This window comes from Macaca fascicularis, chromosome X (assembly GCF_037993035.2).
Source record: "Macaca fascicularis isolate 582-1 chromosome X, T2T-MFA8v1.1".
NCBI classification, from domain to species: Eukaryota; Metazoa; Chordata; class Mammalia; order Primates; family Cercopithecidae; genus Macaca; species Macaca fascicularis.
In genome coordinates, this window is record NC_088395.1 from 17,644,115 (window position 1) to 17,671,553 (window position 27,439).

At 46.2% G+C, this 27,439-nt stretch overlaps 1 protein-coding gene across 2 annotated transcripts in view; it reads right to left on the bottom strand.

Moving 5' to 3' along the window:
- Window positions 1-1,990: 1,990 nt before the first annotated feature.
- RAI2 (retinoic acid induced 2) overlaps window positions 1,991-27,439 on the bottom strand; it is a 63,345-nt gene continuing 37,896 nt past the window's right edge. For both annotated transcript variants that reach the window (XM_045383218.2, XM_005593083.3), the window contains exon 2: window positions 1,991-3,977. In XM_045383218.2, the coding sequence (XP_045239153.1) occupies window positions 2,361-3,953 (1,593 nt within the window). In that variant the 5' untranslated portion in view covers window positions 3,954-3,977 and the 3' untranslated portion in view covers window positions 1,991-2,360. The remainder of the gene's footprint in view (window positions 3,978-27,439) is intronic.

Below are 27,439 nucleotides of genomic sequence, written 5' to 3' on the forward strand. Positions count from 1 at the left end.
CAGTGCCGCCGTCTCAAGTTGGGTGGGCGGCCTTCCTGCATCAGCTGATGGGGCCCGTGTCTTTATAATACACTGGGAAGACCTGCTGAGTCTCTGACTTTGAGGGGACAAACCTTGCCATTTGTAGAAGCTGAAAGGATGGCGTCTGGTTGATGCTATAGACTGGGACTAGTCAACCTGACAAGAAAAAGCTATCTGGTCACATTTTGAAAAAGAAATTTTAACAACACAGGAAAAGAACAGGAAAAGGGCTTCCCAGATACAACAAAGAGAAACATGCGGCTTGAGGTTTATAAGGTAATTACAGGCTACCATTGCCTTCCTTTTCTCTTGTGTGTCACTCGGCTTTAAGCACTTGCTTCTAAAGGGCAAATGGCGAATTTTGTCCCCTTAAAGCCAGAGACTCAGCAGTTCTTCCCAGCATATTGCAAAGACACGGGCCCCATCAGCTGGTGCAGGAAGGCCACCCAGCACTGCAGTGGCAGGAGGAAATAACCGTAAGCATGGGGAAAAACAACAGCAGACGAATGGGAAACGCCGGTTCCCAGGCACCTTTGTGTTCCATTTGAAACCAGAAGACATGTGCTATGCTCAGGAAACATGGCCAGAAACCCACACTAGGAATAAAAATGGAAAAAAAGACTGTGCCACATAGATGCTGAAAGGATGGCGTGTGGCTGATGCTATAGACTGGGACTAGTTAGCCTGACGAGAAACAGCTACTTGGTCACATTTTGGAAAAAAAAAAAAAAATTAACAACACAGGAAAAGAGCAGGAGAAAGAAAATTCACTCTGGGTGTATGACACAGGGCCAGCTAAAGCTGTAACCCTGTACACAGAGGGCCTGGTAATAAAAGAACAGTCTCACAACTGCTTTTCCTCCTGTTCATGCTCCCTGTAGCAGCTAGATACATACTAATTGCAAGAAGTGAAAAAAAAAAAAAAAGAGCTTTAAGTTTAAAAGCAGGCATGCAATCATCAGTCTCTCGCCAGTATAGTTTCAGACACAAGTGTGCTGTGCCACCTAGCAGGTCTATTTTAAATGCACATTCACAGTTCCTCCCGTTCCTCATTTGTGTGGGTGGCCTTTGCTGTCAGGGTAGAGCTGCAGTCTCCTTCCACACGCATCGTTTCTGTCCATCAAGAAATGGCTTAACCAAGGCTTCTCAGCCTCAGCACAACTGACATCTCAGGTCAGATCATTCTCTGTTGGGGGCTAGGGGCTGTCCTGTGTGTTACAGAATGTCTAGCAACATCCCTGACCTCTACCCACTAGATGCCAGTAGTAATCTCTCCTCTCAGCTGCGACAACCAAAAATGTCTCCAGGCTTTGCCAGATATACCCCGGGGGTTAAAATCACCCCATTTGATAATCACCGAGCTGAACTAAAAAAGAATGACTTTGTCTTCTTTCCCTGGCTCCACCCTCAAAGATCTCTATCCAAGGCTAGGAAAATGTATGAGCCATCTCTTGATCCACTGGCCTGCGCCACTACTTCTGACTTGCAAGATTTTCCATCATTGAGAACAATGCTCGTACTGCCCTTGAAAAGAAGGGCATTTCCAACTAAACTTTTGGTCGGTGGGAAGGAAGCACGTTACTTTTTTGTTGTGAAACATTTGTCTGTCTTAGACTGTGGAAGGTCCAGGCACAGAATTCTATACACCCAAGAACTATATGAACTGAAAGGAGTCTTGGGCACTTGAAACTCACCTCCCTGTCTCTTTTCTTTGCCATTTATTTATTTATTTATTTATTTAAGAAATGAAATAAAAAAACTCAAGGCCAAAGTGGGAAATGACTTGCTCCAGGTCATCCATATTCCTAACCCTTCTTTTACTGGGGCATGGGGAAATATTTTCCAATATGCCTGAAAGGCTTAAGTCTCTAATCACGGATAACTTACAGCTTTTTACAAGCAAGAGTTTTGGCCAAATTATGCCAGTTAAGGAATGTAAATTTTATAAATGATGGAATACTGCAACCAATTAGTGCAAACAAACATTTATTGTGAAATATTCATCCTACCCTTTATTAGGTATTACATCATCAAAGCACTTTGTGGCAATGAAAATAGCTTTTTTTTACCCCTCTAATTCACCCAATATTCCATTAAAGCTGCAAAAAATGTGCAATCTGCTTGAAAAATAGGTTGCTCTTATTTACTCATTTGTGAAAAGTCAAAAATTAAAAAAGAAAATGATACTAGCATACAGGGCCTCTAGAGCCAAGTCACCTTTCCATTTCCCAACTACTCCCCAAAATAATTAACAAAGATAATTTGTTTTAAATGCCTTTTTATAAAACCAATGCACCTTTCCCCATATTATAATCATACAAATTTTAAAAAGCCATTATTTACTTTCTTGGAAAAAAGGTGGCCAGCCGTTGTTTTTTGATTGGGAGCATGTGTATTTCCTGGGAGTTCACTTTCTTTAACTTTATGCTCCGGTTTTTGATGGGTTTCCTAAGGGGCTCTGCATTTCCCATGGACTCTTCCCCTTGGCTGTTGATGTCATAGCCCTGAAGCACGGAGTCTTCTCTTTTGAAGGAGAAGTTTTTGGTGGACACCCCTGAGAGGCCTTTGATCTTGCCACAGAATATGGTAGGCACAGCATCTTCGACTGAGACAATGACCTTGGCTGCCTGGGACTCGCCCACCATCTCAATGTTATTTTCAGTCTTGACCTCGCTGCTGGCATGGTTGGGCTGGCTGAGCATCTCGGTGGCGGCATCACTGCTGCTGATGTGACCATCTATCATGGCTGGGGCCTCATGGGACGTGGTAGGGGCAAAAGAAATTTCCATGCCACTGGGAAGTTTCTCCATCACTGTGTGACCTGAGCTGTCCACTGATGCACCACTGTCATACAGTGTCTCAGGGGGAGGCTCGGATTTCCGGTGGGCTGCTACTGACAGGTCTAGGGCTGCATCTTCCTGGAAGATTGGGGGACTGACTTCGCCAGCCTTGAGCCAGGGCACTGACTTCATGGAGAGATCCAGGGCCTCATTCTCACTTCCCATCTTAATGACCGTGTGGCGGCTGAGCTGGAAGTACTCCTTAGGCTGGAGGATGTCAAAGGGCTTCAGTTCATCTTTTTCCAGAGGGGTCTGGGTGCCTTTAAAGGAGTGCAGGCCAAAGGAAGATGGCGGTTTGGGGAAACTGGAGCTGAACTTGGATTCAGAACTCTGAGGCACCGGGATGGGGATGGGAATAGGGACTGGCACAGGCAAGGGGACGATCACAGGATACGGCACCAAGAGGGTGGCTGGTGGGACCAGGGGGGACAAGGGGGAGCTAAAAGGCTGGGGGGGCACAGGGGCATAGCCAGGAGGAGGCTGACAAGGTGGGGGCCCGAGAGTGCCCTGAGAGGGAAACAAATTCTGGAGCACAGCTTCAAATGGCAAAGTGGGCTCCTGCGGTTGGCTGGGGATCCTCAGGTCCAGGAGCTGGGGCTGGGCCTCCGAGTCCTCCGCTCCCTGGAAGAGGTTGTTGTGGATGGTATTGGAGGAGCATGGGTCCTCCTGTGGCAGGACCAGAGGGGAGTTGAGGTGCTGAAAGACGTGCTGCTCCAGCACCACGGGCAGTTGCACGGGGCCCTGGGTGGTCATGACGTAGGTGGCATTGCCATTGGGATTGAGCTCTGGTGCGGAGCTTCCCTCCACCTGCATGTGAATGGGCATCACCACTGGGCTCTCCCCGAGGCACAGGGGCTGCAACACAGTGGCTGCCACCTTCAGAGCCATACCACTCTGAGACTCGGCAGGGGGGTTCAGAATGGATGGGGCTGGCACGGTCACCAGGGCCTTCTTTACCAGGTCAGTGGAGTTGATGTTCCAGGCCTCAGTGGTGATCAGTTGAGCCATGCCATTCTCCAGTCTGTTATTAGCCAAGGCAGGAGGGGAGTCAGTCATGTCCATGGAGAGGTTCTGGGACTGCAGGTTGTCCATCACTCAGCTCTGATGCCACTTGGCCTGCAACACAGAACATACAATATGACTCTTCCTGAAAAGACTGTTTATAATTGCCTTAAGAGCTCTCTCACGTCTTTAGAAAGTTTTCACATTTTAGTTAACCAGGGAGCATAACCCATCTCTCTATGTATATATTCAGGTTATAGATATCTCCTAATATATGCAAACACACCCACATGATCATCTGTGCTTGGAGAACCCCAATTTAACAGCTGATTAAGCTATAAATGCAGATGATGTAATCAGTAAATAGCCAAGTGAGGTTAAACCGGGCATTTTTTAAGCCTAATTCTCAGCTTATATGTTTAGCCTTCAACAAAAACAAACTTTCAGTCCACATTGCTATGTCAGACAGTTAAGATATGCAGAAATTTGACTCGTTCAAATTCAAATAAGCAGTGAAGACTTATTTTCCTTTACAGAAAAAAATAACGCCTTGTCACATTTGAATATGCTATGACTATGGAAAATGGCATTTTAAATACTCTGTAGCAATCATTCTTCCAAAAGAGGTTTGATAAGGAAGAGCAGTCCATTTACACAAGGGTCATTACAGTTGTCTCTCTGTCTCCCTCTGACCAACGACATTCCCATTTCTCCCAATAACAGCAAAATCCATTCCCCAGGGCAAGGTGAAGATGGGATGATGACTCGCATAAATGGTCATTGGGTCCGCTGTCATTTCCCCAATCAGTTCATCTATCTGATCTGTGGCCTCTCCTAATATCTAGCTACCAAGAGGAAGAGGGCATTGATGAACCTAGGGCTGGGGAGATGGAACACTTGTTGGAAACGAAAATCCTCAAAGGTCAGGCACACTTTCTCAATGTCCTTGGCACCTCCCACAGACCTCTGGCCACCTCTTGAGAGGCCAAAGGCACCTAGCGCGTGTGCTTCCTGGAGGAGGCAGGGCTGCAGATGTGATAGGTCTCTCCATGGAAACCTGTCCATATTTTGCCTCGTTACCATGGAGAAGGCAGGCACCATGTCTAACTCAGGGATCTGAGCAGCCTTGGAGTCTGGTTGGGCTCAATAATAATTCAATAATCCTCAGTTTCACTGGGCAGGCCTTGGGCAACTGAGATTTTTGACCTCACCTATCCCAACTGCCTAGACTTTAGTCCTGTGGCCAGCTCGTTGTCCTCTCTCCACCCCAAAATTACCAACACAACCTCCAAAACAAGAAAGAGAGGCAGCCCGGCACACTGTGGGGTTAGAAATAAACAAACGAGGCCGGGTGTGGTGGCTCATGCCTGTAATCTCAACACTTTGGGAGGCTGAGGTAGGCAGATCATTTGAGGTCAGGAGTTCGAGACCAGCCTGGCCAATGTGATGAAACCCTATCTCTACTAAAAACACAAAAATTAGCCAGGCGTGATGTCACACACCCGTAGTCCCAGCTACTCTACTCGGGAGGCTGAGGCAGGAGAATGGCTTGAACTCAGAAGGCGGAGGTTGCAGTGAACCAAGATCACATCACTGCACTCCAGCCTGGGTGACAGAGCGAGACTCCATTTCAAAAAAAAAGAAAAGAAAGAAAGAAAGAAACAAATGATGTCTCACTACAGTAAGGCAGCTTTAACAAATGAACAACTCTGTGGTATTTCCAGGCAATCAGAATGTGTTAAATGCACAGAACAAGGAGTTTCTCTGAGGCAGGAGGAGAGGCGGGGAGGGAAACGATGCTGTGCAAACAGCTTTGTGGAGAATGACTGGTGGGCCACACTTTTGGCAGGATCCAGAGCGTGTCTACCTCTGGAAGCCATGAGGTGACCCAGCATGCTGGCCAGTAACCCCCTTGGGACAGAGTTGGGAGGCAGCCTGGCCCCAGGGAGGCTGAGGGGGCTTGCCCTAGCTGAAGGATCTGGTTCTTTATGAGTGAAGCCTGATTCAGCCCAGAAGACGCCATGCCTCTAAGATGCTTTTTTAAATTATTATTTTATTTATTTATTTATTTATTTATTTATTTATGTGAGAAGGACTCTTGCTCTGCAGCCAGGCTGGAGCACAGTGGCGCAATCTTGGCTCACTGCAACCTCTGCCTCCTGGATTCAAGTGGTTTTTCTGCCTCAGTCTCCCGAGTAGCTGGGACTACAGGCGCACACCACCATGCCCGGCTAATTTTTGCATTTTTAGTAGAGATGGGGTTTCACCATGTTGTCTGGGGTCATCTTGAACTCCTGGCCTCAAGTGATCCTCCTGCTTCAGCCTCCCAAGTGCTGGGATTACAGGTGTGAGCCACTGCACCTGGCCTCTAATACACCATTCATTCATCCATGCATGTATGAATTCATTCATTCACGCATGTATGAATTCATTCATTCACTCATCCTGAGTGAAACAGACAAGGTTCTTGCTTTCATGGACATTATAGTCTAGTGGAGGCAACATGTATTTGATCAGAGATTTGCTAGCATGCAAAGGCATCAACGTTATACCAGGAGAGGCATCCAAATCAGCAGGACAAATATTTGTTGGCCACTTGTATGCAGCCCCAAGAAGGCCCTGAGAACCTAAGGCCAGATCCTTGTCCCTCACAGTGGCCAGAACCCTTGGGGAATGGTAAGAAAAGGCTGAAGGGAAGCTGCAGTAGGACTGGTGAGGACAACGGCAGCTACAGAAGTCAATACATGTTCTGTGACACATTTGGTCTTCCTGTGGGGTTAGGATTATCCAGCTGTGAGACATCTTTCTCATAACAGCTGCATCTGTCCACCCTTGCAGAAATGGCAGCTTCTCTCCCTCCCTGTCTGCTTCTCTCAATCCCCTCCCAAAGGAAAGAAGGCAAACTTCTGGATGCCTCCTCCACCTGCTCCTTGCACACACCTTCAGCTTAGGTACCAGCTCTCATCATTTCCTGTGAAACCTCAATCCCTTCCCTGCCTGGCCTTGGTCTAGGCCTGCTAACATTCCAGAACAGTCCTGCTCAGAAAAGTGAAAAGGGGGTTTTGCCAGGGCAGGTGACCTCCCTCAGGCCCCTGTTCCTCCCACAGATAGCAAGAGCTACAACTCATTGAGCATCTGCTATTTGCCAGGCCCTCTGTTGAGAACAACCCAGCCAGAGGGGTCTTATAATTATGCCAATTTTGTTGGTGGAAAAACTGATTCTGCAGGGAGATTAAATAACTAGCCTAAAGGTACATAAAGGCTGGGCTTCCCAGGCTTCCCTTCGACCGTGAGAGCTGTGAAGGCCACGCCCCTCCATGCATTTTGTTTCCTGGCAAAAGCAGTCCCCACAGCCTCTCCTTCAACACCGAGTGCATGTGCCTGCAGACGCATGCAGGAAACAGTACGTGAGCATCACATTTCTTCAAAGTGGAGGCCAGGCCCTTCCTAGTAAAGTCATTGAACTATTGTTCTTTTTTATCCCACAAGGGGCCTCATCTGTCCCTCTGGTCACTGGAGTTCCTCCTGTCCTTGGGGACTGCAGCCCGAAGTGGCTATGGTTCTGTTACTGGAAGACTTGAGGGCCCTCCATCCTCTCAGCCTACTTCTGGTTACCCACCTATCCCCAGCCTGCCTTCCAGAGACAGGTGTCACATGGGTTGGAGGGCATCTCAGCACCAACGAGCTATAGACAGGCCCTTGCATCCCCTGCTGTGACTCAAGTCTCTGGGAACAAGGCTGAGGCCCAGTGAGATGAAGGACAGAGGACAGGCCAAGGTGTGGGTGGAGGGGAGCAGTATGCAGGATCTCAGGGCAGGAAAAACCCCTGGCCCAAACCTCACTTCCACCTCCTTCAACAGGATAGCTCCAGATCTGCCTGACTACTCAGCCAAAGCAGGCCTGAGAGTAGCCCTGGGCTTTTCCCTAGAGAGCTGCTGGCCCTGAGACAGACTTGCCTGCCTCTGCCTAGTCCCTGCCAAGTATGGCGCTGGCCCTGGGACAGCCAGGCAAAGGAACATGAACTTGGCCTTCATCATGCACCCTCTCATCTCCCAGAAAGTCTCGTTCTATCTTTCTCTCTACATCTCCTCTTGCTGTTCAACCTGCCAGCAAGCACCCTCCTCTGACTCTGAGTCAGCAGCTGAGGTGGTCTGGGTGCATCTAGTGGGAGCATAGTGGGTGTTGCTGCTGCAGGGGCTAGTACTGGAAGCCTCAGCGATGCCCTAAGAATACAAAACCAGCTCATGAATTGAGGGTTCAAAGGGTGAGTCTGTGTCCCTGAGGACAAGCCAAGTAGCCAGATAATGATTGGAGAGAAGGTAGAGGCCCATCTCCCCACTCAGCCAAGCTGCTGATTAGCTTGGGCCTAAGGTGGGTGGGGGACCGCTTCAAATCAAGGAACATCACAGGAGCCAGCTGATGCTCAAGCCCAGGAGGCATGAATTTCTTCAGAGGCGACAGGGAACATTTTGTTTGGGTTTTGCAAAACATTTTCACGTGGGTTTAAATGAGGGCACCCATCCATTCCGCCTGCTCCTATTATCCCTGGGGGTGTGGGAGTGGAGGTCACTAAACCATGGCAGTGTGGCTGGGTAGGAAGTGGGCAACCTGGATTTTCAAGTTGCTGGAGACCCTGGAGACCTCGATGTCTTGGTCTGCAGCCAGTTGCTAGGGCCTCAACCCCGTGTAGCCCATGTGCACCCCGTATGGAGACAGTGGGGAAAAGACTCAGGGCCCAGGAGAGATGAAGAGGTGGGGAGGGACTGGGAGAGTAGCTCTGCTTGCAGACTTTTGGGGTATATTAATCTGTTCTCACACTCCTATGAAGACATACTTGAGACTGGGTAATTTATTATATTAAGAAAAGAGGTTTAATGGGCTCATGGTTCTGTGGGCCATACAGGCTTCTGCTTCTGGGGATCAGAAAACTAACGATCATGGCAGAAGGTGAAGGGGAAGGAGGCACATCTTCACGTGTCTGCCAAGAGGTGGGGGGGAGGTGCCATACACTTTTAAACAAGCAGATTTCGTGAGAACTCTATTGTAAGAACAGCAAGAGGGAAGTCCTATGGTCCAATCACCTCCCACTAGGCCCCTACCTCCAACACTGGAGATTACAATTTGACATGATATTTGGGTGGGGATACAGAGCCAAACCATATCATGGGGTCACAGAACTGTTATCTGAACCCCTCATCTAATTATTGCAAAGATCTAATTATACCAGAGGCCGGTCTCCCCAGGGTCTGACCATTAGCCTGGAGCTCTCTCCCACCTCAGCCTTCACCCAGCCAACTCCTGCTCATCTGTCTGACTTAAGGGGTTCAGCTCTAAAGTTGCTTCTTCTGAGATCAACCCCCACCCTCATTGGGCTCCCAAAGGACCCCAACTTGACTTTATCTAGTCCTGACTCTGCCCAGCCCATACTGGGATTTCTTATTTACTTGTTTCTCCAGGAGAAGGGGATAGTCTCCCACCTCATATCTGGCACTAGTAGGTGCTTAGGAAATATATTCTGGATGAATTGGTGCACGAATGAACACCTAAGCCTTCCTGAGCCTGGTGTTCTCATCCTCATCCTCTTGTCGCAGGCACACCATTTATACACTCATGGTGTGTCAAGGTGGGCAGGGACATTAAAGCTGACATCTCCTCAAGACTCTTGCTGACCCTTTTTACTGATGAGTAAGCTGCAACTCAAAAAGGCTGACTGAAACTTACACAAGGCCACTTCTTACAGAGGTCACGAGGCTCTTGTTTCGGGAAGAGCAGAGGGTCAGACCCGCAGGTGACATGGTGGGAGAACATGGCAGCCACTCACCTTCACCAGCCATGGGAGACTCCGATAGTTCAGTGTTAAATGTCCACAACCAACAAATAGGTGGATTTTAGGACTTGGAGAATAGCCTAAATTATCTTAGAGGTCAAGTATTTTGCTTTTTAAATTAAGCCATCTATCAAGGTAAGTTTCTTCCCCTACAACAATCACATCTTAAAACATAGCTGAAAATCCTCTCAAGATATGTGTTTTCCAACTGTAAAATATCAACAGCTTTGGTTTCTATGGAGCGTGGAGGCAGCTATCAATTATTTCTAGTCAAAGTAGGACTGTCTACCCAAGCTTGTCCAACTCATGGCCCAAGGGTCACATATGGCCCAGACAGCTTTGAATGCGGCCCAACACACATTTGTAAACTTTCTTAAAGCACTACGAAATTTTTTTTTGCAATTTTTTTTTAACTCATCAGCGATCATTAGTGTATTTTAGGTGTGGTCTAAGACAATTCTTCCAATGTGGCCCAGGGAAGCCAAAAGATTGAATACCCCTGGATGCCCTTGTTGCTCAAAGTGGGGTCCTTGGAGCAGCAGCAGCACCCAGGATCTTGTTAGAAATACAAATCTCAGGCCACAGCCCAGACCCACTGCATCAGAATCTGCCTTCCAAACAGAGCCCCAGGAGATGTGTATGCACATTGAAGTCTGAGAAGTGCTGGTCTACCACTGGTTCTCAGATTTTGCTATTCATCGGAGTAATCTGGAGCTTAAAAACAAAAACAAAAACAAAAACAAAAACCATGCCTAGGTCCTACCCCTAAGACTGAGATTTAATTATTCTAGGATGCAGCAGGTGATTCTAATGTACAGTGAGGCTGTAGACCCTTAATCTAAAGGCCAGAACACACGACTGCTGGTCTGCTGACCTTCTCAATGGCCCATCTTCCTTCTTATTTCCCAGAAAAGACTGAGGCTATCAACACACCAAACTCCCGCCTCTTCCCCGGGGCCCCTGCAGTGTCTCCCTATGTGCCCCCACCCCCAGGAAGACGTGAGATGGCTCTCCCTCTTGCAAGGCTGACTTCCCAGAGACCTCTGCTAAGAATCTTGCCCCTTCCATCCGTGCCCTATTCTCAGTCTATTTTGTGCTTTCCATCCAGTATTTAAATCAAACCTTCAATGACTAACCTAATTCTACATAAAAATCACCAGCCACTCTCTATGAGCCGAGTAAGAAAAGCATAATTTTCATCATTTAATTCTATACATACATGGTTTTACCATTCGGGACTTGAGATGCACTAAATATCTAAGAAGTAATTCCAACTGGGTAACAACTGGTCTTTCTCTCCCAATAGGGTATAATAATTGTCAATTACTTGCCCCAGTGATTAAATTTTCTAAGCTTTAAACATCAGCACAGGGCCTTTTTACCAAAGCTGTGAACATAATTACCACATGAATGTAGTCTCAAATTAGTTAAAATATGAAGAATACACAAAATAGTCACCTACCTTATGGTTGATTGCCTTTTACATCCAGAGGTCTACACAGCCCTCTGAAGGGAATATGAATGCCCATATTAGCTTTAGAGACGAGTTCCCTGAAACGCTAATTCATTTATGAAAACAGTAGTGACCACAAACTGGGACTAAACTTCATGAGGACGGACAGTGGCTATGGGGAAGATCTGTTAGGGAGGACAGAGTACAAATATTATCTCTGATCTGATATTTGTGAAAAATAGGAGAAGTGGAGCCAAGCATCAGAAACTGGCCATAAACAGCAGGAGAGCCCAAGGTCTTCCCAGGGAGAGGAGGTAAGGTCATGCCCTGAGGTATCATAAAACTTATTTATGTTTGTTTTATCATCTCATCTTTTTTTATTCCTGTTTTTTATTTTATAGTGTATGTAATAAATATAGGAAGGCATATAAATCTAATTATATGTGTGTGTGCATGTGTGTGTGTTAAGGGGAGTGTTCACATTTTTTTTTTTCTAACAGGAGTGCGAGAATGAAAACATTGCAACTCAGCAGGAGAAATGAAGCTCTCAGGGCCCAGGGAGACTTCCAGGGTGCCCCTACCTGAACAAGTCTCAGTATCACTGGCCCAGCCCACCCCTTCTGGGTTTTTTGTGTTTTTTGGGGGAGAGTCTCACTCTGTTGCCCAGGCTGGAGTACAGTGGTCCAATCATTACTTACTGCACCCTCAACCTCCCAGGCTCAAGCAACCCTCCTGCCTCAGCCTCCTGAGTAGCTGGGACTACAGGTGTGTGCCACAATGCCCACTTGATTTTTACTTTTATTTTTGTTGAGACTGGAATCTCACTATGGTATTCAGGCTAGTCTTGAACTCCTGGCCTCAAGTAATCCTCCCACCTCGACTTTCCAAAGTGCTGGGATTACAGGCATGAGCCACCATGCCCGGCCCCACCCCGCTTGTTTTCAAGAGCAGGAACCTGAGGCTCAGAGGTGAAGTGACTTGCTCAAGTTCACACAGCATAGAGTACACTGACTCCCAGACCCATGCTCCTTCCTTAAAGGCACATTACCCCACCTGTTGCCTCTGTTTCACATTTCAAAAGATGTTGAGGAGCACTTGAGTCTAACACACAAGCTATAGAGTTAGCACAGTCAGTCACCCAGGATTAGAACATCTTTATTGGAACCAGCATCTAATGCCAAAGTATGTGGGATGGTTTGATTCAACCAACAAAATGTCAAAAAGTTTGATAGGTGAGGAGCTTGCTAAAAAAAAGAACCCCCCCCCCATGTCTTGACTCAGTGATACCTAATAGATAAGTCATTGAAACGAAGAGATTCAGGACACACATGAACTTTTCATGACTGTTGGAATGTTGTTTTATACATCTGGGACTCAGTTTCCTCTTTTGTAACATGAAGGACTGCTCTACTCTCACTCAGGCCTCCTTGGAGCCAGTGGTGCCTGCTGGGGAGGAGTCCAAACCTAGCCTCCCAGGAGCTGCTGGAGGAGGAATTGCTGTGGGCCCCAAAGGACGGGAAAGTGGGAAGACCAAGGAGGAACTGGAGGGAGGACACCACCAGCTCCCAGGCCTGGTTTTCCAAGCCTCTGCTACCTTCAGCCTGCCCACAAAGGATCTATGATGGGTTTGGGGGCCCACACGGGCCTGACTGCAAGGCTGGAATATGGAACTAGATTTGTGTCCATTAATTTTTATTCATTCTTTCAAAAATGATATGGGCACCTACTATGTGCCAGGCATGTATCTCCTATTCCTCCAACCTGATACCACTTTCTTTGTAGGCAGGTTGCCATCTCTCTTGGCTCCATTCTCAAGATATTAACCAAATCCATATTATCCCAGGATTATCTGCTTTTAACAGGGCTCCTTCAAGGCTCACATTTCCTGCAGAGGTATAGGAGTAAGTCTCTAAGGGAAGAATGCCAGTCCCTAGACAGCTGGAAGGGGTGATGTTGGTGCAAGGATCTCAACAAATGTCTATTTTCTAGAGATGGCTGCTCCTGATACTAACAGGAATGAACTGCCTTCCTCAGGTCTTGGCGAACCTCAGCATCACAGAAGAAAATCATAAAGAGCTGCTGGTGGTGGTAGGGGACACTCACCTGGACAGGGGACTGTGAGAGTCAGAAAGCGTCCATCCCTGCATTGGGCCAATGCCCTACAGTTCAGTTGGACACCCAGAACCCCAAGCACCCTCAGGTGCTGCTGTTGGAGCAGCCATCTCATGCAGGAGCTCAGGTCACGTTTAAGGTCTTGGGCCAAGGTCTATCATCTTAAAGAGCTATGATTTTTGGACATTTTTCTGACAACAAAGAAACCTCTTAAATTTGGAACAAAGAGGAAGAAAAAACCTGCCTCTGGAAGAGAAAATACTTCTAATTAGATTGAGATACAAAGGTTAAATTTTTGTTCTGGGAAAAAGACTGTTTATAATCCTGTGTCATTAGCAGGACATTTTCCAGAGACCAGTGTGCCAGAAATAGACCCTCTGAGGGGTCACTGGAAGGAAGGGGTGCAGATTTCTGAAGTATAAAGAACTGGAGTTCAGTTTCACCTTTTTCTAATGCATGTGAATCCCTTGCCACCCTTTGCCATGGAGACAGTGCCAGCCTCACCCTGGGCACTGGGCCCCCTACGAGAGTGGTTAGGAGTATAAGGTTTGAACTTAGAAAGGCCTACGTTCAAACTTCAGCTCTGCCTAATTTTGCTAGCTGTGTGACCTGGGGCAAGTAAGTTCTCAGCCTCAGTTTCTCTCTGTGTAAAATGAGGATTAAAAAAAGACCTGTCACATTGGGTGGTTGTAATGATTAAAGGAGATAAGCTAAGTAAAGTACTTGGCACAGTGCCTGACACAGAAAGTGTTCAGTAAATCATGGCAATTATCAATGTCGTCATCATCACTGGTACCATCATCAACATCATTAGCATCATTGTTGTCACCACTGTCGATGCAGTCTTCATCTTCACCATCATTCTCATTGTCAGTGCTATCATCATCATTGTGTCATTGGCATCATTGGCATCATCAGATCCACCCGCCATATTTCTTGTGAGCATCTTGAGTAGTATCACCCATGCTCTCTTTGCACCTGAATGGGTTTATACATTCGCAACCCTGTTTATTCAAAGATTCATTTAAAAATCAGCTACTAGGAACTAAGAAGGCACTTACCATAGGATTGGTGTTACACCTGATGGCAAGGTTTCCAGGTCAGCCCACAAAAACCCACCTAACACCCAACGTAGCTGAAATGAGCATTTGAAGTGAAAATAGAAAACAATGCTCTCTCAATATTAGACATTAAATACGGTGGGAAGACAAATAAATACAAAAATCTATTTTTTATTCAAACTGAAAGGCTGGGGGAGAAAGAAAAGGTGGCCAGAACCTTTTGTATCTTGAATATGAACTCGTGAGCACTTTTAAAGGTTCTGAAGTTACTGCTGATTGACCGCACATAATTTCACTTCATAGCCTTCAGTTTTCCTTCTCCTTTGCACAAGAGCTTAAGTAGCTCTCCTCTCCTACTTTTCAGTGGTGATGAAGGTTATTTTCTCACTCACAAAAACATGGAAGAAGTGGAAGCGGAGAGGACGAGGGTAAGGATAAGAAGGAGAGAGAAAGCAAAGAGCCTTTTTGAGGTAACTAGGCAAGAGTCAAAGTAGAGAAGACTCAAAAGTTCGTGTAGATCCAAAGGAAAGATTGGTTAGCTATAACAGAAGAGTGAAAGAACACAGAGAAACTGAGGAAAGCTGTGAGGAAAACACTGAATGAGAGTTACTCAGCTGGCCACAAGGGGATGCTGTAATCTGCAATAGCTTGGTTGCAGGACAGCAGGGTGAAGGGAGAGACAGGACTGGAACTTCTTAGCACAGTGAGGACATGGTAAAAAAATAAAATATAGCATTGTTCACAAGTTTGAGTACTGCAAGTACTTAGGGAAGGTGCTCCAAATTTGGGCAGAACTTCTCCTATGCCTCTAAAATCATCAAACACATTCCCTTGTGACTTGGTTGAGTTATCAGTTTCAGGAAAAAAAATCTAAATGTACCTTCTTTCTGTGTCTAATATTTATTTTTTCCTACCCCCCCAGCTTCCCCAACCCCTCCTTGGACAGTCAGAATTAGGTTTCTCCCATCAAAATTGGGTTTTCCAGAAAGAAGCTGATAAACTCATTCTCATTGAGGTGCATGACTGATAAGGCTGAAGTATTATGTTCCTTTATTGGTATAATAAAGATAATCCAGCCAGTAATAAAGCTATAGACAAAGAAATGAAACTATAATTGAGACATTTCAGATACTGGTCATGGGGAGGAACCTTCCTAGCAGTCTTGAAATTTCTCCATAGAGACAAGAGCCTACAACTATGATTAAGTTTGCTGGGCCCATTGGGAGGCACCTGAGATCAAATAAAGGGGACAGGGGCTTGACCTTGACCCTTAAGTACTCAGAACTAAGGAACGACATGAATGTGAGTCAATTGTTCATCCCTTTATAGACACAATCAGCAAGCACTTATTGCTCACCCAACATGAACCTCCTGAATATGTGCCTCCCTGGTGCAGAGATTTTAGCAGCATCCAAAGTTTTCCAGGGCCCTGTTACTGAACTGGCTACCTCCTTAAACGCTGGTTTCTGTCTTACCAGGTTTCCAGGCAGAAGTTAGGGCTCTCCGCCCATGCACAACACGCTATTGCAGTGCTACAGCCACAATGGCAACTTCATGATCATCATCAATCATGTTCTTTGAACCATTACCAACGATGGCGATGAACAGGGTGAGGGGAGTGAAGAAAGGAGGCTGTTGGGTTTTGGTGAACCCAACTAGCTAGTTGTCTTAGCTTGGGTTTCCCCACAAACAGACACTAAGGCAAGGATTAACTGAAAATAATTTATTTGGGAGAAGATCCCAGACAACACCAGTAGAGGAGTGAAGTGGTGAGACAAGGAAAGCAAGGAAGCCAATTTATCAAACAAGTTACCACTGTGGGCAACTGAAGCTCAATTCCACTGGGGAGACCTCAGAGTCACCCCAACTGAGAGGCTAGGAAATTGGGGTGTTTATTCACCCGCACCCATCCATCACTGGCCAAGGGCTGCTCCTGGAGGATACAGTCATTCCTTAGCACTTCCAGCTAGCCCAGCATGCAGATCTAGTGTGCTCCTGAGACAAAAACCAAAAACCAAAAATTCACACCTTTAGGGAGCGTCATGGATGTTTGCAGTAAGTAGCATTTGGTGTAGAAGAGGCCATTCTGAGCGGGAAATGGCAGGACACCGACAAATGTCTGCTACACCAGCCATGGCCTGGAAAGTCTCAATGCTTATGTGAATATCTAAATGTCATTAATTTAGGCCACCATGACCAAATGTTTCCCCAGTTGGTGACACCTTCTGTAACCCCTGTGAAGAAGACACTCCTTTATAATAACAATGTTCACACCACAGGGGAATCAGCTGGAAAGGGGTGTGACTCAAGATCTTATAAAAAAACAAGACACACAAGGGGGCCAGAGATGACTATCTTTCCAAAAGCAAAATTTTCAAGAGATGGTCAGCATAGCTAATGTGTTCCTTTGCTAAAATATAGCTGGGGCCCTCCAGAAAGTTCTTTGAATCATATTTGTGCTGGCTGGAAAGCAAGATGTTCCTGGGATGAGTCACAGAGGGAGTTTCTTTTCTGGTGATCTTCTGTTCCAACTTGGGGACCAAAAATCAATAAATAAACAAACACTACTTCACTTCATCAGCTGCATGCTGCCTAATAATAATAACAATAACCTCGACCCGAGAAGTAGAGACAATGCAGGAAGGAGAGGGTGGAGAGTACTCATCTTTCAGACAGGGAAGCTTCTTTCTGGAATTCTGTTTTGTCAAAAGCACCCTTCTGCCTAGAGGTGCAAGAGCAGAACAACATCCTCCGCAGAATCTTAGGGTTGGTGAGGCTTTTGAAGTCCTTAAAAATTCACTATATGTATCCTAAAGCAAGTATCATGGTTGGAGCTAATATAGCATAAACAACACAAAGTTGGGGTGGGGGGAGGAAAAAGATCAGCTGTACAACATCTGGCTAGTTAGCAATAACGATTATAGGTATTATTTCCTATTTTATTTGGGGGAAGAGTTCTAGAATGCATGTGTTTGCATGCATGCATGTGCGCACGTGCACGCACGCACACACACACACACACACACACACAGTGGCCAAGCAGGAGTGAAGCCACCTGTTGTCCCTCTAATAGTCAAGGAGGATCCTCAAATCAGGATTCTCCCTCCTCACCTGTTCCACCTCAGGTATTTTCCATCTGAATTCCAGTCATCAAATCTTTATTGTTGCAGGTGACCTGTGAATTGGACCTTGCCACATGAGTAGGATTTTGGCGCAGGAGATGCTGGAATGTAGGAGGGTTTTCCAAAAGTGCAGGACAGAAGGAAAGGCAGAAGAGGACAGGTATGTCTGGGGCAGGCTGGTAGGTTAGGTGCCTGAAGTCCAGGGCTGGTGAGGGCTTAGGGGAGAGTCAAGAGTGCTTCAGACATTCTAGGGGTTATCTATTAGGTTGGTGCAAAAGTAATTGCGGTTTTTGCCATTCCTTTCAATGGTAAAAACCGCAATTACTTTTGCACCAACCTAGTAGCTCTTTTAAAGAGTGTTCAGAATCACCCATCAATTAACCTTGTGCCCCAAAGGACTGACAACTCAACCGACACAATCTTGATGTTCTCTCAGGCTCTGATGAGCAGGAAGCCATCAATTCACTAGTGAAACCATTAGGTTGGGAGGAAAAGATAAAACGGTTTAATTTGCAGGGCTTTGCTAGCTCCTCCTCCTCTTTTCTTTCTCTCTCTTTCTCTCTGTCTCTTTCTTTCTCTCTTTCCCTTCCTTCCTTCCTTTCTCCCTCTCTCTTTCTTTCTCTCTCTCTTTCTTTCTTTCTTTCTTTCTCTTTCTTTCTTTCTTTCTTCCCCCCCTCCCCTACTTACTCCCTCTCACACACACAGTGACAAGTTGATAATAATAAACCATTTAATAAGCATTTACCATGCATCCCACTAGGTGTTTCACATTTATTTTCTCATCTCAGTTTCTCAGCATTCCCAGCAGACTGGTACCACCTTGGTGTGACTGGGTTTGTTGGATTGTTGCTTTCCACCCCGCCAACTCCCCACTCCCAGGAACTGAGCTGTGAATCCCCAGCGAATGGTTGTTTTGATGGGAGGGAGGGTCAGAGCTTTCCAGAACATGCACAACATTCACTGCAGGGAAGGCACTTCTGGGAGAGGTGGGGGGGAGAGAGAGAGCAAAGATTCCTGGTAGTGTGCAGAGAGCAGGTGAGAGTAGAGAAAGGCAGGAAGGAAGAAGTGGAGATGTCTTCGGTCTCTGACCAGAACCTAGGATTTCTTAGCCTACATCTGCACCTCAGGCAGGTCTGCCTAGCTTTGCTGTCTTGGCCCAGCCCTGCTTGGACTTCCCTCTCCACCACTAACACTGCAGCTAGTGACTATTGACCCATGAAGGACACAGCTTGAAATAGGTGCTCCCTTTTGTTTTTGGAGCTCAATTCTCACTTCCCATACCTCTGGTCCAGCTTGCATCCCAGGTAGGGGTTCATTTGCATGCTTCCCAGAAATATTTCATCTGTGGCTGTTCACCAAACCCACCTCCTCTTCTTCCTGGACTACATTTCCCAGCCTCCCTTGCAGTTGGATGTGGCCATGTACCTGAGTTCTAGCAAAGGGAACATGAGTTGAAAGTGAGGGGCACCACTTCCAGGCCTGCCTCCTACAAAGCTTCCTTCCATATGTGATGCTCCAACCCTTTTCCCCTTCCCCTTAGCTTGATGCAAAAGGACCTTTTAGAAGCGCCCTGTTGAAGATAGTGGAGCCACAAGATGGAAGGGCCTGCATGCCTGAATCATGGCTTGGAAGGGAAAGGGCTACCTGCCATCAGGATAATCCATTTGGGGCTTTAAGTGAGTAAGAAATTGACTTCTATTGTGTTTGAGCCATGGTACTCTTTCAATGTGTCGGTAAGCAAAGCTAGCATTATCTTAAGTAATGCAGAGCTTCCTGGGACCCACCCTGTGCACAGTGCTGGGGGCAGGCAGGCTTGTCTCTGCCTGTTGGGAGCTCCTACTCTATTACTTCCACCAAGCTCAGAGCACCCCATAATCCACTGGCTTTCATATCAGTGACTTTCAAACCAGAACCTTAGAAGTAGCCCAAGTACTCAGAGCCCAATTCCAAGCTTCCACGTGCTAGCTTTTCTGCAGTAAATTCACTGAGCACCCTTGGCTGCTCTTCCTGACTTGAATAGTGTATTTACATGGGGTCAGGACCATCCTGTGCTCTGTAACTGCATAAATATCCACTGAAAGAGTCTGTTTCATTGGCATTCACAGAGCTGGCAGGGATAAGGGAGCTGCCTCCAGGGAGCAGGAAAAGGCAGAGTTTTCAGCAGCTTCATTCCCTGGAGCCCCACAGCTGCTCAGGTGGCCCTCACCCATGTGAGAAGGTGGGGGCTGTGGGAGGGAGAAGCAGCAGGTCCCTGGCACAACACAGGCAAACATACCTGGGAAGTTGGCACACCTGGCTTCTTGCCAGAGGAATCTGCTAGGACTGCAACCCCCTTCTCTCCTTGTACCCTTTGATGGTTTGCTGGTTTGCAGAGCAGGGAGGCCTGGATTTCTGCCCTCTCTCCACACTGGCTTCTCTATAAGAAAGGTCCCTGTAGATAGTCCTTTAGGGGAGTTAGCATCTATGGCTCAAGGATCTAGGGCCAGCTTTCTCCCTTGGTGCCCTATATAATTTATTTTCTAGGCAAAGGCTGCCCATTCAAAAGCATCCTCCTCCTCCACTGACTGCTGATGTTCCACCCCTAGCAAGCCCTTGCCTGTGTCCAACATTATTGCCCTCTTATTGGGTTCTTCTCCCAAAATGCTGGTTCTAAAGACACTGGGTCCTTGCCATATTGGAGTGACCAAACTGACACCATGGGGGCTCTTGTGTGCGAAGGGCCAATCCAAGTATCTTCTGTAACCTTCACAACCACCTGAGGAAGTAAGCAGAGATTGCCCCTATTTTATAGATCTAGAACCCCAGACCCACCTCAAGCCCTGCAATAAATGTCACAGCTGACTTGAACCCAGCCTCCCACCCCCTAAACCAAGGTTGATAAAATTCTCCCTAGGCTTAAGCTCTCTGGCTCCAGAGATACATGACTCAGGGCTATGGTGCCTGTAACTTAAAATACACCAGCACCTATAGTGGGACATTTTCTGTCTGACTTAGGTGAAGCCCTAACCCAGTTAGCCACCATTCTGCTAACAAGTGCACGCCCCATGGAGGGGAAGCTCAAGTTCTAATCTGGAAGCTCCCATCCTGAGGCTGCTACTGGAGTTCGTTATCTCTTCATCTCCATCAATACTCAAGGCTTGGTTAAAGAGCACCAGGAATGCTAGAAATGTGTGTTGTTGTTGTTGTTTTTTAAGTGGTGAAATTGATGGCTTGCTCTTTAGCATGATGGCTATTTTTAAAAAGGGTAAAATTCATAATACTCAATTTCAAGATATATGGATTAGCTGAAATATTTTAGAGGCAGGCTCCATCCTTGTGAGGACAGGGTTGGAGAATCCAGGAAAGCCCATAGCTGGCAGTCCCAGGGATGGCTCCCAGTGGTTCCAATGCTTGCCACCTAACTGGTTCCATGCCTGGCAATTGGATTTTGGAGGATTTCCAGTTGCCTATGCCAAATAGATGGTAACAAAATTCTGCCTTGGAAATGTTGTCATATCTGCCTTGAATGGTCGGAGCAGCTGAGAGCACAAGCCGGCTGGGACTCCCTGAGCAGGCTCATGAGCTGTTCTGTGCCTGCCGGCTGCTAACATGTTAGATGATCAGTATCTGTGTGGCATGCTACACCATTTGCCCTGAGACTTGCCCTGTGGCTGTCACAGTGTGATTCAGTGTTCCCTGCACAGGGGCCCTCCTCTTCTCCACTCTGACTCTCTTGCTGGCCTCCTTCCCCTTCCCTAGTTCCCCGCTCTAGGGCTTTGGCCTTGAGCTCGCCCTGAGGCAGCCCACAGACAGCCCTCAGGGCTGGAAAGACTCTGCTTTAGGGACAGGGATGATTAGTAGAAACCTCCTGTCTGTAAACATTTAACACCTGGTTTCCCTCCTACGGGACCTTTTCAGTATCTGAGCTGGCATTGACTGACATGCTGGAACATTCTTTAAAATGTCCTAAAAAAACAACTAAGCAACCATATCTCATCCATTACAATAGCTAAAATTTGAAAAGACTAGAAACACCAAAAGTTGGTGAGGCTATGGTGCAAGTGAAACAACTGTCCACCACTGGTCAATGGCACCACCACTTTGGAGAACTGTCTTGCACTTTCTAGAAAGGTTCAGTAACCACCTGCCCTGTTGTCAGCCATTCCACTCCTGGGTATTCTCCCAAAAGAAATGAAAACCTATATTCATAAAAGACTTGTACTCAGATGTTCATTGCAGTCCTATTCATGAGAACCACAAACTGGAAGCAACCTAAATGTTGGTCAACAGGTAAATGCCATACCCAAACCGTGGAATACTACTCAGCAATAGAAAGCAATGCACTGCTGCTACAGGTAATGGCACAACTGCATCTCAAAACCACCATGCTGAGGGAAGGAAGCCAGATACAAAAGGGAACATGCTGTAAGATTTCATTGACACGAAGTCGAAAAACAGGCAAAAATACTTACAATGCTAGAAATCAGAAAGTGGTTGCTCCAGGGAGGGAGGAGAGGGAATGAATTGGAAAGGAGCCTGAAGGGCCTTTCTGGGGTGACAGGACTGTTTTATAGCCTCTTTTAGGTGGTTACAAAGGTGTGTACAATTGTCAAAATGTATCCATCTGACCACTTATGAATTTAGGTTAATTATCCCTTGATTCAAGAAAAGAGACATTAAAAATACTATTGAATAACCACAGAAAGGAGAAAAACCCTCAGTGGTTCTGCATGTGTGTATTGTGGGTTTTCACCACTCCTGAGCCCAGTGTGGAGAAGGGAACTGGAGTGAAGACTGTTGGTTAGCCAATGGGCGAGGACACTTCCCTGGGCACCTGCCAGGAGGCCCCTTACAAAGGAGGCAGCAATGTCAGCCCCCAAACACAAACACTCAATGAAATAAAGCAACAGGGGCCCTGAGGAAGCTGGCTTGAGAGTGTGGGATAGATAGCAGGCTTTGAGCCAAAACCACTTTCCAAGAAATGCCAATGTTTTTGTATTTGGGAACGGAGAGGGAGTATTAAGGCAAGCAAGAGCCAAAATGTGTTGGTCTTTGGACAACAATTGTGCTCAACTGAGGGGGCCCTGTGGGAGAGACTTCAAAGTGCTGCTACTGAGACCTCCTCTGTGGGTCTCTGGGATGCGGCACCCATAAAAGCGCCGACTGGAGTGGAAAGTCAGAAGTTCCTTAAAGGCAAAGGCCTCCTATTTTGCATGCTGGAGAGGAATATTCTATTTCCCTAGTAAGAGGCTGGCCAAAGTCACACCCATATACCTTCAAATAGCCAGTGGAAGCTTGTGATCTATGGCACAGGAATGAGCTTGTGAGTCAAGCCTGCACACATACCCTGGTTCTGACCTCTTTTTTTTTTTTTTTTTTTTTTTTTGAGACGGAGTCTGGCTGTGTCACCCAGGCTGGAGTGCAGTGGCGCAATCTCGGCTCACTCCTCCCGGGTTCACGCCATTCTCCCACCTCAGCCTCCGAGTAGCTGGGACTACAGGCGCCCGCCACCACGCCCGGCTAGTTTTTTGTATTTTTAGTAGAGACAGGGTTTCACCATGTTAGCCAGGATGGTCTCGATCTCCTGACCTCGTGATCCACCCGCCTCGGCCTCCCAAAGTGCTGGGATTACAGGCTTGAGCCACCGCGCCCGGCCCTGTTCTGACCTCTTAAGAACTGTGTGGCCTTGGGAAAGTGACTCGGCCTCTCTGAGCTGCAGTTTCCTTGCCTGCAAAATGGGGAAAATGACATCTACTACTGGCAAAGTAGAAACTGCCTGAAGCCTAGTGAATGCTGAACACAGGATCGTATTTGGGCTCCAAGGGTCTTTCCGGATTGTCAATGCCAACCTCTCAGCTGGAGAAGGAATCCTCTCCAGCCAAATCAGCATTCTTTTGTAAAAAAAAAAAAAAAAAAAAAAAGAGAGACATTTAGAGACAGGGTCTCACTCTGTCACCCAGGCTGGAGTGCAGTGGTGCAATCATAGCTCACTGTATCCTCCAACTCCTAGGCTCAAGAAATCCTCCCACCTTAGCCTCCCAAGTAGCTTTTTAATTTTTGGATCTGAAGTGTACAAAATTTGCATAATCATTATCCTTGGATCATGACAATGTTCCATGCATGGTCCACTTTTTTGGTTTTATTCTAAAAATTGTTTCTTTTTAGTATTATCCAATTTAAAATAATAAAATAAACGTGTGAACCGTCCCCCCGACTCAACAACATGTGGGTCTGTCGCTGCACTTTCCAGTCTATTTCATCAGTCCCTTTGTCCACGCCTGTGCCAGCACCATGTTGTCTTCTTATACTTTCTGATGGTGCTAGGCACTAAGAAGACAGTCAATCAGCAAGCGGATTGAGAGTGACAGGGAGCAGGGTGTGGGGAAAGGCCTGCTTTGGAGAGGGTGATCAGGGAAGGCCTCTTTTTGAGCAAAGATCTGAAAAAGGAAAGGGAGACACCATGGCATCATGGCATAATGGCATTCCAGGACTCTAAGGAGACATGTGTGTGCGTGCGTGTGTGTGTGTGTGTGTGTGTGTGTGTGTAAGAGAGAGAGAGAGACAGCGAGAGAGACAGAGAGGTGGGAGAAGGGGAGAAGAAGGAGAGGAGCTAACAAATTTCAGTGTGGCAGGAAAGAAAGGCAGGGGATAGATGACATATGGCTTTCTAATTTCCATTTTACAAAGACTATTTAGTACAACTCATTTTGTAGCTGGGGAAACAAAGGCTCAGGAAAGGTGACTTGGCCTAGGCCACACATCTAGGTAGGGGCAGGGTTATGGTTAGAATTCAAGGCTCTGTGCATCTTTGTGTTGACCCTCTGGGCCCTCAAATGATTTTCAATCCACAAAATGCCTCCAAGCAGCTTTCAGGTAATGAAGTGACAAACAGTATATTGAAATAGTGTTCTTCCAAGCAGAAGTTCTTTACCATGCAAAAGATTATTTGGAGACTAATTAGGATTCTGCAATTCTTTAATGGCTAATTCCTTAGGGCCATGTCAAAATCCATGTGAATATTTCCAAATTATTTTCTTATCATAGGCAATATTAATTCTTAAGAGAAAAACCAAACACATGTTAGTGACATTCTTAGAATCTGAGTTGGGTGTTATGATCATATAAGCACAAGCAAGAGTTTGTCTTAATAACTGAAAAATATATGATTAATAATTTTACATTTATTTTAATACCATCCCTTCAGTTCAATAGATGACAAGAATTCTTATTCCTAATATTGTCGATGTAAATATTAATGTCAGAGGTTTAAAGGTTCACCTACCCGCTCTCTTTTGAAACTCTGAGCTGGGTACAAGATAAAAACAGGAGAGAGACGCGTGACTAAAGACATTTGAGTAAGTCTGACCTGCATTCCCTATTAAACCTTCAGGGTAAATGGATTTCTCAAATCTGTTTTCTTCTTTGGGCAGCTAATCCTTTCCTTCCAGGAGGAGATTTCAGCCCCTCCACTCTCTGCCTCGTCTATGGCAATAGCCCCATGTGCTGTTTCCATCTTGCATCCCCACATTAGGCTTTGATACAACTGCAGAAATTGTGACTCAAGAGATCACAATTACTGACTTCCGAGAGCCTCTGATTTCTCCCAGAAGAATGAGCAGAGGAGAAGTTCTAGGTATTTTCAAAGACAGATGAATTCAGGCTGTTTTTGAATCATGCCCAGGCTTTTCTCAGTCTCTCCTTTTTCTTATGAGGACAATTCTAAAAGTATGCAGATATGAGAGTGCTAACTGTAGAGGGTCCTGCCTGCCCTTGGCACAGGTAAGAACTGCCTGCTTTTAGTTACTTATGTCTCCATGAGATCAAGACAACTTGGTCCAGTGGATGCAACGAAAGAGACTCAAGCTGTTGAATGATTCTCTTTCTAAGCTCTCTGTCCTAAGCCACTCTGCCACTGTGAGAGCATAAGGATACTGATAGATCTCATAGGTGTACACTCACTCGTCCCTGAAGTTCTGTTTTGAGAAAGAAAATACAACGCAAAGGCATAATAAATCCAAGAGAAGTCCTTCTGACTTGTAGAGAAGAGGCTTCACTTAAATGAAATAAGATGTAGATGCCCAACTCAGCCACTGACTGGCTGTGTGAACACTGACAACTCCTTTAGCCTCTCTATGCCTCAGTTTCCTCATCTGTAAAATGGGAGTGATGACAGTGTATATGCTGCAGGGTTGTTAAGAAGGGTAGGTGAGTTCACATGTGCAAGACACTTGAAACAGTTCCTGGCACATGGTAAATACTCAGTAGTGGTTAGCTATTGTTATTGTAACAAAAGATAGGGAGTCAAATGACCTTCACTGTGGAATCCTAAATAAATAAGGCAAGGATTATATTTGAAACTATAAATAGACAATAAATAAGATGAAAAGAGGGATGATTTTTCTTCTCAGCAGGTTTTCCACGGCAATGGTCAGTCTATTCAAACATAAGCCTGGCATGGTGCTGGCCTCTCATGGCCCACAGTAGGCAAGATGTGTGGTGGAACAGTAACTGTCATCAAGTCTAAAGTGACAAGTGTAAGGTCAAGAGCAGAGGTGGTGGGGACCTGATGCAGGATTTTCATCAGGCTAGACTCTCTAGGATAAAGGGTGTGGAGGGACAATCAACTCTGGCTGCACAAGAGACTTGATCAGGGAGCTTTGAAAGACCCAGATAAGTCTACAGCCATACCACCCTGAACCCATCGAATCTCATTCAAACAACCCAGATTCCCAGACCACACCCAAGGCCAATGAAATAAAAATCATCCATGGTCAGGCCTGGGCCTCAGGATTTGTTTAGAGCTCCCCAGGTGGTTCTGATGTGCATCCAGGGGTGAGGAACCCTCCTCCCAAGTCTGGATCCCCTTTCAACATTACGTAAATGGATAGCTTATCCTGGCCAGTCTTCAGGAGGCCCAGACACAATCTCAATTCTCTTCAAAGAGACAAAGAAAACCCACCAAGCCCCACCCAGGGCAGGAATCAATTAATATTTGTTTACAGGTCCACAGTGCCTGGTATACAGTCTTGGTGCTGAATCAATAAGTGAATGAATAGATGAATGAATAGATAAATGAATGAATGAATGGACGAATGAACAAACGAATACAGCTCCATAGAAAATGTCTACAAATAAGGAAATAAATTGGTTAAAAACTTTCTAGAGGGCAATTTAAAATCGTTCATCTCCACTGACCTAGAAAATCTACTTTTTGGAATCACCTCAAGGAAATGCAGGCCCTGGCTGGATTTTCTCCCAAGTGCCTGCAGTGCTGATTAAAGGGAGATCCAAGGGCTACAGAAGTGAAGAGCGGACACTCTAGGGCAATGGTGCTCTTGCAATCCCATTTCCATGGGGAGGCGAGAGAGGGGCACTCTCAGACAAGGCCCATACTTTTTTCTTTCATTAGTATTTGGGATTTGCACAGACTTTCAGTTAAGAACTTAGTGCAGACTCCAGAATTCAGTGGCCTAAGCATGAAAGAGACTCTTCTAGGTAGGAGAAAGCTGATAGGAAAGTTCTGCCAGCCAGTCAGTTAGACCTTTAAAAAAAATCACAGTAAGACAATGTCCAATGTCTGATTTTGAGCAGAGTAGCCTTCCTAGGATGAGTTAACTGCAAAACGTGCCCCTGGGTGGTTAATGATGTGACCCAATCTTGCCAGCTGGTATAAACAAAGGTGTCAGCAATTTGAAGCCTTGTGCAACACTGCAGATGGTTATTAACTTGGGGAAGTTAGGAACCTTCCCTTTCTGGAAATGGGATGGATTTACCTTTGAGTCCATCTTGAAGGCATTACACATCAGAGGGAATCCATTCATCAAGACCCAGAGCTTGCTCCTCAAGACAGGAGGAGCAGTCTGCATCTACGGTGCAGGTGATGAAGGGCTTTCTCCACTGTGTCTGCAACAGCATTATAATGGTGGGGCTTTGAATCAGGGGCTGGAATCAACAGGAACAGAATTTTGCAAATATGCCTTTGAAAGTCAAACCATCCCATCTGAAGCTATTAAATGTGCTTG